Raw genomic sequence first — 16,565 nt, 5'->3', positions numbered from 1 at the left:
TCAAGAGCTGATGTGACTTGTCCAATAAATGCAGGTTAGCCTGGGGCCTTAGCTTACATGGTTTGTGACTGAAACACGTGCATTTGCGATGAGAACTATTTAGTATGACTTCCCATTTCACTTAAGTTGTGACTGAGCCATGAATGATAGAGCACGCTACTTATATGTTACAATACTTCTGCTGCTGTTCAACAAGATGCAGTCATTCCCAGAGCTGTCATTACCTCAAAGTCACTCAGGTAAGCTGAAGGCACAGAGCAGGTCAGGAAGTACTCTAGAAAAGATAGGAATTTTCTAGGAGGCATTGTCAGGTGGCATGTGGCCCTTCTGGCAGGATTGAGGTGACAGTATGTAGTTGACTTTATACAGATAAGCATTAGAGGAAGGTTCTATATTGCAGAGTGTGTGCTTATAAAAGCTGGTGTAAAAGTGATGTCATTGAGTTGCCTTTTTAAGAGGGAATTCACCACAACTTAAGAGTTGTCCAGTATGTAGATAAGCCAGACTGGCACTCCTCAGAGTGCCTAGTGGGGTGTGGGACAAACCCTTCTAGTCTGGGATTACCTGAGTCCTGGTTTTGACCACTTACCTACCTTGAAGACAAGCATCAAAAGAAACTCTGTCATTTTAACAACTTTCTGATGGACTTTTGTGTTCTCTTGATAGCTGCCATTAACCTAGCAAAGCTGAAGCTTTTCAGACATTACTATGTTATGGTAAGTAAAACACCTGTATGCATGCATACAGAGCACTTGGAAGCAATTCAAGCCTTTTGATGGATTACTTGTTGGAAGCTACTATAGCTGATGGATGTGGTGGAGATGTTCCTAGTTCTGTGGCAGTGCTGTGCTTTGGCATCTTTGTCAACTGGGTTACAATCCTCAAAGCAACTTCCCTTTTTTTCCTAGTGGTTGCATCCTTCTGTCTATCTTTAAATTGGTTCCAGCTATTTGTAACACTTACTGATTTCCTCTGGAGACAGCTTGAGCTGCCAGTTGAATTGATGGGCTTGAATAATGTACTGTAAACTTGCTAAAAATTAAACTTGGGACCAAATGGTGCCTTGAGATGCATGTGTGCAGTTTCTGATTAAGTCAGTGGGAGCCATGAGCATACCTCCCAGGAGAGCATAGGCTTCTTAATGATTTCTAACAGCCTCATTTCAGACTCTTATAAGTGGTAAGAATAATAAATTACAATCGTGATTCTTCAAGTTCTACAAAATCCTAATACTTAAAGCGTTTCCTGCTGTAACTTAAATATGTTAGCAATAGTTTGAGTCGTTTGAATGTTCAACAGGCAGTAGAGCCCTCAGCCTATATCTTCCATGTTTATCGAGGAGCATAATAAGGCTAGTCTGATGTAGTGAGTTGTCTGGGAATTGCTTGAGCTATTTCTCAGGAAAAAGAGGTTCTGTAAGGATGGTGCTATTGTTCTCATCATGCTTTCTCCTTTTCCTTCCCAGATTGTGTGTTACATTTACTTCACACGGATCATTGCAATTCTCATAAAGATTGCTGTTCCATTCCAGTGGAAATGGCTGTACCAGGTATTTGCCAGCAAAGGAAAATACATCCATTCCTTGATATTATTTTCTTTTTCCTATTATTCTTTAAATATAACTGCACCAAAAAGAAATACATCCATAAATTGTTCCTCATGTTGTAGTAGAACATCTCAAAGCACAGTGCTGCACCCTGTCTCCTCCTGATTTTTATCACTGGTGTGCCTGGGGCGGCAGGAATATATTTTTAGTTTTATGTTTGTCCAGCACGGCTGCTGGATTATACATGAGATGTCTGAAAGTAATTGCATTATTGATTTTTTTTTTAGTCTTTCCATTTAAAAATGTCTGAAGGAAATTAATCAAGAACATACAAAGGAGAAAAAAATTGGTCAGGTTTGCCCTGTGTAATTGAGTCCCCAGGGAGCCAGTGAAATAGGATTTTGCTCTTCCATCTACAGGCTTTATTTGCCTAGTGACTTTTAAATACTTGGTTTCTTAACATATAATCCAAGTAACTGTGCAGGGAGTCTTTGGAATACATTAACTGTTGAAAATACCAAACAACGTAGGGATGATTCCACCCTGCCCCCCCCCCTCATTTAAAAGCCAAGTCTTGCCATAGTTATTTAAAAGCACTGGAGTGATGGCTAGAACTGTAACTATTTAAAGTGACAGGGAAAGCTGAAAGAACAAAGGGCTTGACAGCCTTTAGCCTGGGATTAATGATAACAGGACAGGAATTGCTTTGTTATTTCTGCTATAGCACAGGCTTCTTGGCCATTAAACCTTGAACCTTATGAATGAGCAGAAATGTTTCATGACCATGAAGGATTACAGGACTGAACTTCAATCTTGTGTTTTTACTTGCAGCTGCTGGATGAAATGGCCACACTTGTGTTCTTTGTCCTCACTGGGTACAAGTTCCGTCCAGCATCAGACAACCCTTATCTACAGCTTTCTCAAGATGATGAGGATGACTTGGAGATGGAAGCTGTGTAAGAACCCCCCTGCCCCCCCCTTTTTTTTTTTACCTCTTCACTTGATTTGTGAAAAGTGATGTTTAAAAACAGCTTACTTAAATCTCTCTAAACCCTTCCTTGAAAAAGATTAGGATCTACCCACATATTTAAAGATGAGGTGCCTATTTGGTGTGTGTTAAACTAACAAAGAGATTTGTGATATGCATAGGAGTCTCTGAGCTGGATATTGCAACAGTGTGGAATAAGCTGGTAAAGCTTTTCATGGGGCAAAAAGATGCCCGTAAAAATATCGAGTAAAAAAGCTTTTGTGTTTAATATATGTTGCTGAACACCCACAAGCCTTACAGATTGTCATTAATGCTTCATATTTAAAAAAAAAACCCAAACAACCAAACCAACAACAAAAATGAGCTACCAATCTACAGAATATAAATGAGAATGGTGTAAGGTCCCTTCTACCTTGACATTCAGCCTGTAGCTTTGCAGAAATTTATCTTAAGTAACACTGAGCTGAGGAGATGGATTTTTACCAATACTCTTCCCTGTTCTACTCCTTGCTGCTAAACCATGAGGTACCACAAATGCAATAGGACGTGAGTTAGTTTGGAGAAATTATAAAGTATGGCTGTGGTGGGTTGACCCTGGCTAGATGCGAGGTGCCCACCAAAGCTGCTTTATCACTCCCCCTCCCCAACTGGACAGTGGAGAGAAAATATAAAGAAAGGCTCATGGGTCAAGATAAGGACAGGGAGAGATCGTTCACCAATTACTGTCATGGGCAAAACAGACTCGACTTGGGGAAAATTAACTTAATTTATTACCAATCAAACCAGAGTAGGGTAATGAGAAATAAACCCAAATCTTAAAACACCTTCCCCCCACCCCTCCCTTCTTCCCAGGCACAGCTTCACTCCCAAATTCTCTACCTACCCCACCGCAGCGGCACAGGGGGATGGGGAATGGGGGTTACGGTCAGTTCATCACACGTTATCTCCGCCACTCCTTCCCCTTCAGGGGCAGGACTCCTCACTCTTCCCCTGCTGCACTGTGGGGTCCTTCCCACAGGAGACGGTTGTCCATCAACTTCTCCAACATGAGCCCTTCCCACGGGCTACAGTTCTTCATTAACTGCTCCAGCATGGGTCCTTTCTACGGCATGCAGTCCTTCAGGAGCACACTGCTCCAGCGTGGGTCCCCTGTGGGGTCACAAGTCCTGCCAGCAAACCCGCTCCAGTGTGAGCTCTTCTCTCTGTGGGTCCACAGGTCTTGCCAGGAGCCTGCTCCAACGTGGGCTTCCCACAGGGTCACAGTCTCCTTCGGGCATCCACCTGCTCCAGCGTGGGGTCCTCTACGTGCTGCAGGTGGATACCTGGTCCACCGTGGGCCTCTATGGGCTGCAGGGGGACAGCCTGTCTCACCAATGCCTGGAGCACCTCCTCCCTCTCCTTCTTCACTGACTTCGGTGTCTGTATAGTTGTTTCTCTCACATGTTCTTACTCCTCTCTTCTGGCTCCAATGGCTCAAGTTTTTTTCCCCCTTCTTAAATATGTAATCACAGAGGTGCTACCAACCATAGCTGATGGACTTGGCCTTGGCCAGTGGCAGGTCTGTCTTGGAGCCAGCTGGCATTGGCCCTGTCAGACATAGGGGAAGCTTCTGGCAGCTTCTCATAGAAGCCACCGCTGTAGCTCCCCTACTGCCAAAACCTTGCCACGCAAACCCAATACAAGGGCCCAGCCTAAGTCCCTGTCATTTTCTTTGCAATGGTTTTCTGAGGACTTAAAAAATGAGTGGTATTTCTGAATCTATAATAGAAACTGCCCTAAGAAGTTCAGCATGCTGTAAGTGTTGAATACAGCTATAACTGCCACAGACTCTGTTGCCTTAATAGGAGCAGAGCTAACCTAATCTCTTTAGTAGTTACACATTTCATGCATAATTGCAATTCATGTACAGGCTCAGAAGCCTGTTCCTAAGAGTGTTTCCAGTTTGGCAAATCTCCTTTACCTGTTCTTGGGTGAAACAAGTCGACACTCCAATTTTTATTGCGGGGGCAAAAAAAGTCAGAATGTGTTTGCCCTCATAGTTAGCCCAGAAAGAAATGGACCTTATTGGGAAATTGCTACAAGGAGGTTTGAGGTAGAATCCAGTCTGAAATGTCATGCAAGGAGTTCAATTTCTCAGAAATATCTCTAGTAACAAAGATCTTTTTTCCAATTGCTTAGCATTTTTGCTTTGGGTCCATAAAATCTGTCATTGTTGCAAGCGGAATCCAACTAGTGGGTAGTGACCTTAAAATCACTATCACTTAAAGGTGTTTAAATGTAAGAAACTGGTTTCAGTTTGAAAGCTGGTAAATAAACATCTGCATTAGGAAGGTGCTGTCTGAACTGGAAGATATGGCAGAGTTTGTGATTGTACAGAAATGAGCTTTTTTCCTTTTTGCCTGTTAGAGTGTATTTCAACTTTGCATTACGTCCCTAATGAATTTGTACTTGGTATTTTTTTAGGACTAATAATATGGCACCTTTCATATTTAGTGATGTCAGTAAATTGGAGAAGCTGCTAAATTTAGGAGAATTTGCCAGAAATAAGCTGGAGAAAGTTTGATGAACTAATTAAGGGATTTACATCTTGCCATAGTGAAGTAGACATTACTAGAAACTCAAGTATCAGAATTCCTTGTGAGCCTTTTCCTAGTAAGGTATTTTGCTCTTTGCTTTGGGAGTTTCCATTGTTGTGCCTTGTGGGTTGTTCCCCTAAGCCTTGCTTAAATTTTTCTCATCTGATTCACCAGAAGTTTTACTCCGTTTGGGCACTTGGCAGTGTATAATCTGTAAGTGTCTTGTTCTCCCTTCCCCAGCTGCATCAGGGAGGTTAAGTTTGCATGTATTTGAAAAGCATGGTGTATACACATTCTGTGACGGGTGAAGCACTGCGATGAAAGTGTATTAAATTTCTTGTTGACTTGGTCTTGCTGGTCCTATTTTTGCTTTTATAAATATTAAATGTTGTTTCTGTGGGGAAAAAATATCAAGGCTTATTTGAGCAAGTGACTAAGTGCCTGACAGCATCCTGACTAACCACTGCATGAGTGTGTTTTGTCTTTCATGTGATAAATACCAACTTGTCTTCAGAGGCTATGGCAGAAGTTAAAAGCCTGCAAACTTCAAACTTCATGGTGTTCTGCCATGTCTTATTGCCAGGTTTTATGGTTGTTTTCCTCTCCCAGAGGGTTTTTGTTAAAATCGCTCTTTAAAGCATTTGCTGCAGAAGCATTCAGTTTCTTTAGACTCAACATTTCTATGAGCCAATGGAGGGAAGAGCCGTGAGGTCATCAAGCCTGTTTTCCAGGCTTGCTTGTCTTCCAGCAAAAATAGGACATTTTAAGTGCAGCTCTCTAGCTTATGGCTGTTTTCATGCAGTGCAAACTATACAAAGCTCAGTCTGGCAGTAAATGTAAATATTGTTAAGGACAGCGTGGAAATCTGCAAAGTTTCAAGAAAAATGCAAAGACTAGGTGTCTGTGACAGAAGCAACATAAGGCACAAATCCTCCCTCTGTAAATTCTTAAGTCAAGAACAGCAAAGGTAACTTGTAATAAGTCTTTTCAACTAACACGCCTCTGTCTTGGGAGAAAGCATCCACAAATGTTATAGGACTTTCTCTTCAGTTACACTAGGCTCAACAGAAGTTGTCCTGGTGGAGAGGAGAGTATGACTAAACCTGAAGTAAGGACCAGTCTGTTCTTTTTTCAAGCAGGGTCAATAGCCATTCATCATCAGCAAAGTGGCTTTCTGTGTATTCTGTGCTGGGCAGCCTCCTGAGCCCGTTCTGTCAGTATGTGGGCTTGTCGCTGACAGTTTGTTAGATTAAAGTACTCTGTTTGAAAAGGTGCAGCCACACTTGGCAGAAGGAGTTGTCAGGCTTCCAGTCCTAATGCCATTTCTGGGGCATGGACACAAAAATATAAACAGTACAGTAGATGAGGTGGGGGTGAGAAAGGGGAAAGGAAGCAGTTTGGGTGGTTTTTGGGTTTGTTTTTTTTTTCCCCTTGCAGTACATTATTTCATTAGCTCAGTAAGTTTGCTTTAAATGTTAGGTACCAAAGTGCTTTTCTACAGATCTTGGTTGAGAATGATGTTCACGCATGCATGTGGGGTTAAGATATTTCCACTGGAGGAGGAATTGCAGGAAAAGCCATTAATGGTTTTGTTCTCAATTCAGTAAATCCATCTTACTGAGTGTGTGAAGACTAACTTTTGTTTTTCCTTAACACCCAAAACAGCCTCAACATAGTGAACTGTTGTGGTAACACTGACCTACCTTTCCTTATGCCTTGGGATCTGGAGTTTCTCACTGTATCGTGAGACAACCTATTTTGTGCTGAGACTTGAAGTCCTGGTTGGTTGCTTTTCTCTGCTTTCTCTCAGGTTGTGCTTCATGGCAGACTGATTCATGATGCTCTCCATTAGAAGTGATTTTCTTCACCTAACACATCTTTCTTGTGCAGAGATCAGCTTTTTTGCTCAATGGCTGGTCAGTTTTCACTCCTGTTTGCAATGGCTTCTAGAAGCTGGCTGCTGCTGGTATTGCAGTGTTTCTTGTTGGACTATAAAACAAACAAACAAACCCAGAAGACAGCTGAGATCCCCCACTGTGGACGGCTGAAGATGCTTCTGAATGTTTAGTCATTCATTGATACCTTGGATACAATGTAGAGGGGAGGAAAAAAAAAAACCTATGAAATTTCTGCAGCACGTAGCACTCTGCAATGGAGCGTTCAGGGAACTCCTTTTGTGCCACATTTGTGACAGGTATCCCTCTGACAGCCACAAAAATTCTTTCTGGAGAAAGATAGTTTAGTGAGAAGGATTTGTTGCATTTTAACTACTGCTAGTTTGTGGGCTAGAAATGCAGTTCAGCAAACTGCAAGTGAGGAATGTTTACTTGCAGTATGGCAGGTCAGAACTGAAGTCCTGAGACTGCTCAGAGGACTAGAATGAGAATTGCAGTGTGCTTGGTCTTAGTGCTAATACCCTTGTTTTACTGGGCAGTAAAATGTGTTGGCTGAACTGATTTTGAGAGGGAGAGGAATTGCCCATTGTACACGAACAATCTGAGAAAATGAGAACTCGAGCTATGCTATATACTTGTCATGAGGCAAGAACAGTGCTCATCAGGTAGTCTTTAACTTTCACTGTTGAGGAATCCTCCCTGAAATCTCTCCCACTTCTTTGCTATCGTTGCAGGGAGGGGACAGTAAATGGCCTCTCTGGTAACAAATGACATGACTTGACCTGGCTGCAATTTCAGCATGTAGCTGTTTGTTCTGTCCCTCCATGAATGTGGGAAGTGGATAATTCTCTCTTAGCCATAACCTCTCATCACTTTTGTCGTCATCTTGGTGTGCAGTGGGTTTGTAATTGTATTAGAGTGCAGTGCTAAAATTTAGGCTGTGTGCCAGGTGGGATCTTACTAGCTGTGAGTCAAGTGTTAGGACTACTTTGGTGTCATGCATGTGTAAAACACCTATTTATATATCCCAGTATGTCTGCTATTGCTATGTTAGTTGCTTATTTTTGGGTTGTAGTCCATTGTAATCTCTGGCTCCTCCCTGAAGAACTGATACTTAGCCCCTTACTCTGTAATTATGAAGTTTATTATTTCTGAAGAGTAAACTTTGTAGCTGTCTTGCTGCATTGTCCCATATTTTTCAGACCATTACTTCAATTTGCCAGAATCTTTCTTCATTCTAGTCCTGTTCTCAAATATGTAGCTCTTAGTGTCTTCTGCAGATTTAATAAGCAAGTTCTCTGTTCCATTACCCAGGCAATTACTGAAAATACTGAGTAGAAGTGAACCTAGGACAGACCTCTCTGGAACCACACTCGATGTTCTTTCATTTTTGACAGGAAACCATTAAGTACATCTCAATGCATGCTTTTCCAATTAGTTATGCATCTACTTTGGTTTTGTCTAGCTCATGTTTCCCCTGATTTTTTCGTATGGGACTGTGGGAAAAACTTTGTCAACAGGGAGAATTTGAGATCTACATGTTCTCTGTGCTGATAAGCTTGATGTGATCTCTTCCAGGCAAATGTTTACTGTTTACTAATTCCATCTTTTTCCTTTAAGTAACCTGCCTACTCCTCCCCCTTCCCTTTTTTTTTTTTTTTTTTTTAAATTTCAATAGGGAATAAAGTTGCTATTTGACTTGTACTCTTTTAAGCCTTTCCCTATTCCCTTAAACACAAACTTCTCCAGGCCCACTCTGAAGTGTCTGAACTGCTGACAATCCCAGTACTGCCACGGCTAGAGAGTCACTGAACGCACCAGTTTGAGTAAATTATTTTTACAGTACATGAACAGAAGCTGATCTCTAACGTGGAACTAAGGGCACTATCAGAAGAATGTATCTGAAGATTACTTCTCCTCTTGGGTGACACTGTGAAAATGTTGTTAGCTAGTCCGATCAAATAAAGTATTCTTACGTGGTAAACAGCAGGTGAAAGCACACAAAGGCTGACAGCAGCATCTTTGAACAGGACAGTTTTATGTATGCTTCCAGGCATCCCTTGTGAATGCATTGAGCTATTGGCACTCTTACTTCCAGCATCCAAAATAACCTTTGTAGCACATTTGTGGGGAAAAAATACCTGCATGGAATGAGAATCGTATTGTGCAAATAAAGCAAATGTCTTGTGCATGCGAATAGCCTGTTTTGTGTAGCAACAGGAAAAGCTACTGGGCTGAAGAGCTTTTTGAATAGCCAAGATAGTCCTGAGAGGAGCGGTGCTGTTCTGGCTGGATAAACAGTTCAGTCCGCCTAATGTTTGAATGGTATTATGAGGCTTTATAGTTCAATGGTCAGATTGCCATGACAAATCCAGACTTGGACGGTATAAAAAGGATGACCTCTCTCTTCTGTTTTGTTACTGTTCATTGAGTAATTTTGCTATTAGCAGGAGTTGGTGTGCATTAAGCTAATAAGGTTCATTCGGGGCACTGTCCACTGTGTGTGCATTTGTATAATACATTGTTTCTGTTTTAATAGGTTAAATAGCATTTAATAGGTTAATAGCATTGCAAATGCAGAAGGAGGTCTTTAATGCACAGAATTAAGGGTGTTCACCTGTATAGCAGAATGTTTTTGAAGCAAGCTGCTCAAACTTTAGCAGATAAATACCTGGTTTAACTGTTTAACCACCCCACTATCTTCTTTCAAGTACAAGCGAATACTATTTGCTGTTTTAGTTTAATAATAGATGAGGAGGGCCTTGAGGCTCTCAAGGACAGTGGCCTTGCTCCCAATGCCCATCAGTGTTGTGTCCAAGATGATACCTGGCCTGCAACATGGTAGCAATAGGAGAGACTGAACATCAAGACTGCTAGGTCTTGGTAAAGAGGCACTTGAGAAGTGTTACTTGCTATGTGCAGGAAGACGAGCGTGGGCTATTGGTGAAACAAGACGGTACAGTTCAAGTTCTGTTCTCTGATGTTTCTCCCTTCTCTTCCAGGGTGACAACTTCTGGAGTAATGGAGGGCATAAAGAAGGTCAAGAAAGTGGTGAATGGTTCAGCAGAGCCACAGGGCGAGTGGGAAAGCATGGCATGATGGACTGGACTAAGGCAGCACTTTCAGAGAAACTTTTTTAATTTATTAATATTACTCTCAGTGGAAAGGGAGCAACTAGCACTTCGCAACACTGAAACTGCAGAGTGGGGTGTGTCTAGGGGGAGCAAAGCAGTGCAGAAATATAACTATTCCTCTGATCATAAGAAAACGGGATCTCTTGGTACCTGCAAGGAGTGTGAAGCTTTCCTAGGGATTTTGGGTAGCCTATTCTTTTTCTCCCCTTTCTGGATCGGTTAGGTATTCTGAATTGTTTGCAGTTGTGTTCTTCAGAATGTGTAATACTAATGTGAAGAGAGACCTTTAGTGTGTATGTAAAGTATATATTTTATATAATGCGCATATATATATACACACACACTTGCTATGTATCATGTATACTGGGAATTGCAAAGCATGTTGGAAGGTGGGAAAAGAAGATAAGAGATGTAAGTATTCTTTTTTTCTTTTTATAAACTCTCCCTTTCGCTTGGACAAAGCATTGCAAAACAAATGAATAGAAACAACTGCAGTTATTTGAGAGACTAAATGGGGTATTGTATCAGGTGACTTCTGCCACTATTGACATCAGTGGGAAAGTTAAGTATCTTCTTGTCTTATTCATGCAGGTATCCACTTGAATGTGTCAGGTTTTCAAATGTATTGCTATACAGGAAGCAAGTCACTGTTCTCCATTAAAAGCACTAGCCCATAGTGCAATAAGCGTTAATGTAATTTCTCCGCTGTTCGTGGAGTTGCTTTTGATTAACACCCACCTGACAAGAAGTACACAAGAGGTGTAAGACTGATGCTTGCTTTTTAGGGGTCTGCCATGCTTCTTAAACATTTAACTTCAAGCTGTGACCCACAGCACTTTGATCCGCTTTATAAAATATTTTCAAGGTATTTCAAAAGACACTCCTTTCTGGCACAGTATAAACAGTACCAGACTCTCCAGTGGAAATCTGTCTAGCAAATGTGCTGTAGCATCAATCTCTGGTTCACCTTTATCCTGAGTTAGTTAGCCTTTCCGGATGGCTACTTGTACCTCTCTGGCATGTAGGAATAATGATACTACTGTTTGAGATGAGCTGAACCGGTCAAAATGGTATTGCTGTCAAAACCAGGCAACTGCAGCTCCCAGTCGTAAATGTTTTTTTGTCAGGAAAGGAGAAGATTATGACCAGAGCCTCAATGCAGGGGAATATGAAGTCTTGACTATTAGGTGCAAACTTGCAGTGGTGTCTTTAAAGACATGTTACAAATGCCACGTACGTTTTGTCTGTAGTACTCTGCTATTGTTAGGAAGGCAAGCTGGTGCCCATAGTTGGAGTAGTAAGGCATAGCAAATGATTGTTAATCTGGGGGAGGATGGAAGTGGTTCACTGATGCAATGAGGATAAGCGTTAAGAAAAATAAATCAAGTATAACTCACTGACCCACTGAAGCCTTAATATTCATGTAGAGACATTGACATATGGTGCTGCTGAGCAAAGTGCTTCTGTCAGGGTGACAGGGGTAGGCATCATCACAGAGCTTTGGATGTGCTAGCATCTTTTACAAACTCATTTAGAAATTTGCTTTTTTGACTGAAGGGACTACATCTCTGGGGCACAACTGATTAGAGGACTACTAGCCACTAGGGTTTTGTATTCTTTAAGTTTAGAAGGGGGATTTTCTTTGGAACCTTGAGCCACTTCTTCCTCAGTCTTGAGCAAGGATTGTAGAGCTCTTAAATGAGCAGTCTGTCCCAAGACTTGCTGTTTGAAGAGGAGCATTGTTTTCTCTGGTTGCCACTTCTTTTCCCGGGTGTTGGTTCTATGCATCATGGAAATGGTGGAAATGAATCTACCTGCTTTGATACCTGGAACTGGTTTCTCTTCAGATAAAGTATGAGAATAGCCCTCTTCTCTGGGTAGAGTCCTCTTCTATGTTTTCCTCCTCAGCTGTAACTGCATAGTAATCACAGCAGTGATAGTTTGACTTCTGCTGTTGTTGTCTTGCAGTGATACACTTTTAGTGGAAAGAGAGCCTACACCACTAGAAAGGCTGTTATGTGATTTATGAGCCTTTTAGACCTTCTGTATGAAGAAATCTGCATATTAAGTAGCTGAGGTGTGAGAAATTGGATTATAAACAAACATAGGCAGTCCCAGCTCATCGTGCACTTAAATACAATACCTGAAAAACTCATCCTCTCACTGTGCACAGTTACTCTGTCCCTATGGAAATGTCACTGTCTGCATCCAAAGGGCTACTCAGGCTGTAAACGTAGTTTGGAGTAGTCCATAGGAGACTTGAAGTCTGTTGGCACTGAAGTGTGTAAGGGATAAGGATTTGCTGTCAGGAACGGAAGCACAATAACAGCGTTAATCTGGACATGATGCTGTCTTACAACCTGTTAATACCTTTTGCGAAGGAGATGTGAAATTCTGATGGGTGTGGCATTTCATTCAAAAACACGAGGGCCTGTGCCAGGATCCCAGCATATGCTGAGCTGGTTCCAAACAGCTGCCTATTCTGTACCTCGGTGTCAGTGTTGCTGCTGATTTGGCAAGCGCTTTTACCTTAGTCCTGGGTTTCTTTTTTTATATGCACTTTTTTTGCTGAAGTTGCATATGGTGTAGGTTTATCTGCCAAGTCCCTGGCTCACTAGTCAAAGGCCAAAAAATGGGTGATTTCTTCTTGTCTTGGCATGAAAAGCCATGATAGTATTCCGAAACTGTTTTTAGAAGAGCTTATTCCAAGTTCAGGCCTGAGCTTCAGCAGTCGGCTATAAAACCAACTTCAGGTGGCACTTAATGCAGGATGCTAACCAGCAGTCCAACAGTAACTAGTCAGACCTAAGCATTAGTAAAGAGAATGAATGTGGATGCACAAGTCAGAAAACAGAGTGATAGAAGGTTCTTCCTGCATCATTTCTAAAGTGAATTTCCAGTTTCTCTGTTGGAATTCCTCAGAGCAGGTTGAAAAATTTGTCTTGCAGGGTTGTATGATGGATTGGACAGTGGCTGGGATGTTGGAGGATGGCTGCAGTTGTGCTTCTCTCGCAGCGCTGTGTGCTGCACCGCAAAGCATCAAAGGGAGAGCTACTCCCTCCCCCTTCCTCCTAAGGCAAACCCACATCTGCATGACTGGCAAGTGCATGACTCTCTATTGCTAGTGAAATGCAGCAGCTTAGAGCTCACCAGGCAGGATAATCGCAGTGCTTGCTTTTCAAATGCTGACGGCTGTCTTATCTGGTAGGAAGCCCTGTCTTTCACAGGGAGGGGAAAATAGAAGAGCTGCTTGTGGCTTACAGATCGTTTTGGGATACAGCCTTACTTTCCTGTCTCTGCCTTTTACTGAAGCGAGCAACTAAAGCAATCACCCTGCGAGTACACAGCGGTATAATGACGGGAGTCCTGGAAAAGCAGGTCTGGTGCAATTCAGAATAAATGGTTTTGAATGCATTCACATATGTTGCTGCAGTGGAGTACTCTGCACCCTCTGCAGACAAAAATGAGATTGGTTCAGTCTTCAGTTGTAATGCAGGTTATGCCCCAATAAATCCTTGGTGATGATGACATGCAAATGCCACTGATGCACTCCTCCTTCCTGCTGTAACTGTTCAGCAAGCTGTCTTCCAGAGGAAACCTCCTTGCAGTGCAACTGCCAGACTCTTGCATTCTTCAGGCTTGAAAATGTTTTCCTTGCTGGTTCATGAAGAGGCGTACTAAAAGAAAGCAAGACATAATGGGGTCATCTGGAACATTGCTGCTGCTTGCTCAAAATGTAGCAGTTCAAGTTGAAGAAGCCACATGCTGTCCTATTAAGATGCTCTTTCGTGTTGTCATCTAACTCAGCATGTCATGATCTGTGCAGTGCATTGTTCAGTGTTTCTCTCCAGCCGAGTGCCCTGTTCCTGGGTTTCGACGCTGGCATACCCTGGGAGCATGTTGTAAAAATTTGCTGCATTGCAGTATTTTTGTCTTGGAGCTAGCAATGTGGAAGATGTATTTTTCTAAGCTAAGTGGAACCTCTCTAGCATGAGTGTGCATCCACCGTGTATCCTTAAGCACTGTAACGTTCCTTCTGGCCATGAAAGGGCATGTCCTAATCACTCCAGTGTGCACATTTGGTGGAAGTCCAATGGAAGATTTTTACTGTGTTGTCGTTCTTCCTTACAGTATGCTCCCCTTAGAGAAGAGAAACGCAGTCTGGCCAGTGACAATCAAATTGACGAGAAAGGGTTGCCTGGCTGCTCTTGGGGCAAATATTGGGTATTTGTATGTTCCGTTGAGCTCTCAGAACTGAAGCTGCTTAGCTATTAAAAAAGTAATCGGGTGGTAGTGCAGATATTGAAGGGAAGTAAATACTTCCTCCTTCAGTCTACCTGGTTTGTCTCCTTCAGTTTGACCTGTCATGACAGCTAACAGACTACTGTTACTTTAAAGCAAATGTGTTTTATTGATTCTGTGTTATGACCTCCAATCATAAAACATTTCCCACCTTTGTAAAATGAGCATGGAGCTGTGGTCTGCAGTAGATGGAAGGTACAGTGATACTTGAAACGTAAGGGGACTTACACTGTGTAAAACCTGTGACCTTGTGTGTAACTTCAGTAACCTGAATGTTTCATGAAAACTGAGGTGGCGCAGCCCAGAGGCACTTGACCGATGTTTCTTTGTGTTCCTTGGGGTTGATTTGCAAGAGAAGGTTGTTGTAAATTGGATTAATCTGGCTTTTCTTGTAGCTGCTGGGTATGATGCTGTGTTGTTGGGCTTATTAATCAATTTTACTTAGCAATATTGGGAAGCTGTGTCTTTTCCCCCTTGTAGTATCTCGCTTGGATATAGCAATGATCCTGTAAGAACTGCGCATGATATGTACTTGCAAATGGCTGGAACAGGATTTAAGAAAAATACTGCGATACTCGCATGTAAAGTGACGGTACTGGAAGAAAGTGGCTGAGAAAAGAGTCACTCCTTGTAGGTTGACTGGCTCAAGAACCCATTTATATTTTGACTGCAGCAATCCTGTAGAAAGGACAATTCTTAATAAATATTTCCCTGTGGGATTTCACTCAGTGTTCTCTCTGTGTAATAAAGTAGAGCCTGACCTCCGCATTATCAGAAGCACTTTGTCTTGTAGCTAGGATACTGGAGCGTTGGGCTGGTACCTCTTCTGTCAAAACAGAGTATGGGTCTAAATAGCTTCCCTTTCCCTTTAGTAACTATTAATAATTAATTCTAGATCCTCTCATGTCATTAAGCAGCTTTAGGGCACCTTGTACAATGTAGCTTTGAATTCATTTAGTAAATGACCTCCAAAAGAACTCAAAAAGACTTCCCTGTGTACAGCAAGGTCCAGTTCCAGGGGTTTTGGTGACCTGTAAATATCCTATTCCTCAGTTCATGTTCAGATGTACAAATGGATTTTTTTCAGTATTTTTTTAAACTTTATTAAAAGAACAACAAACAGTGAAGAGAAGCAAGGTAGATACAAATCAGGACAGTCTGTGTAACTTGGTTTCCTGGCTGTGATGCAAACATGTAAAATAAAGATTGACCAGAAAGAAGTTTAATGCATCTCATTTTCTGCTTCTGAACTGCTAGCAACCAAGCTGACCTGTTGATTCCAAAGTCTGCATTTTCTCATGCCTGACTTCCATTTGCAGCTGTTAACATCTGCATCATGGATACAGGGCCAAATCACAAAAATCTTGTGTGGAAAAAACTTTTCTAGGGGGGAAGCTTTCCTGTCAGTGACCCGCAGTGGAGTTCACTGAGGTGCCTTTCCTTGAGCTGAAAGACCTCCAGGTACTACCGTTGTGCTTGTATGTGCCAAGCTCCTCTTTTAGTTTTGTAAGCTGAACTTATGCAGTAGTTTGGACTGAGTTTCGAATGGAAGTGTTTCTCATACCCCTGTTTCTCATGGCCTTGCAGTCTTGGGCAGGCAGGAAGGCAGCTGCATCCAGGGCTTGTTGCTGCTAGCCAGTGTTGCGGTCTCCTCGTTCCACAGGACTTGGTGTCAGCCTGCCATGCAAGGGAGGACAAGGAGCTGGTGCTTTGAACCCTGGTGACCAGATACAAATTAAGGGTAGAAACCTGTATTTTAAGTAATATCCTTTGTGGATCTGGCTACATCATCTCTAAGGGGCAAGTCCTTAACCTGTTTGGCTTAGGCTAGACTGAGGGACTTCTGTAGCTGTTCTCTTCCTGAGATGTCAGGATCTAGCCATGCATGTCAGTTCTACAAACTGGTTGGGTTGGCAGGGATGAGGAGGGCAAAGTATTTCTGTGAAGTGCTCTTACACATAGTCTCCCACCCCTCAAAAGCATATGTCCTTCATCACAAAATGTAAGTCTTCAAGATGTTTCTTACAGTTTAGCCTATAGCTCTCGCTTTACCACAGAGGGGTAATGCCAAAAATAGCCTGTGTTCTCTACCCTGCAAATCCCAAGCAGCCAGTTCTGCATTGC

General features: G+C 42.2%; 1 protein-coding gene across 3 annotated transcripts in view; it reads left to right on the top strand.

The window, feature by feature from the left end:
* The window catches only part of GPR107 (G protein-coupled receptor 107), a 41,490-nt gene extending 25,829 nt beyond the window's left edge, over positions 1–15,661 (top strand). For all 3 annotated transcript variants that reach the window (XM_052814233.1, XM_052814232.1, XM_052814234.1), the window contains 4 exons: positions 667–716; positions 1,466–1,549; positions 2,378–2,502; positions 10,008–15,661. In XM_052814233.1, coding sequence (XP_052670193.1) covers positions 667–716; positions 1,466–1,549; positions 2,378–2,502; positions 10,008–10,104 — 356 coding nt within the window. In that variant the 3' untranslated portion in view covers positions 10,105–15,661. The remainder of the gene's footprint in view (positions 1–666; positions 717–1,465; positions 1,550–2,377; positions 2,503–10,007) is intronic.
* Positions 15,662–16,565: the final 904 nt, after the last annotated feature.

This window comes from Harpia harpyja, chromosome 19 (genome assembly GCF_026419915.1).
Source record: "Harpia harpyja isolate bHarHar1 chromosome 19, bHarHar1 primary haplotype, whole genome shotgun sequence".
Taxonomy (NCBI): domain Eukaryota; kingdom Metazoa; phylum Chordata; class Aves; order Accipitriformes; family Accipitridae; genus Harpia; species Harpia harpyja.
Note: the sequence above shows the minus strand (reverse complement) of the source record. Positions and strands in the feature narration are given on the sequence as shown.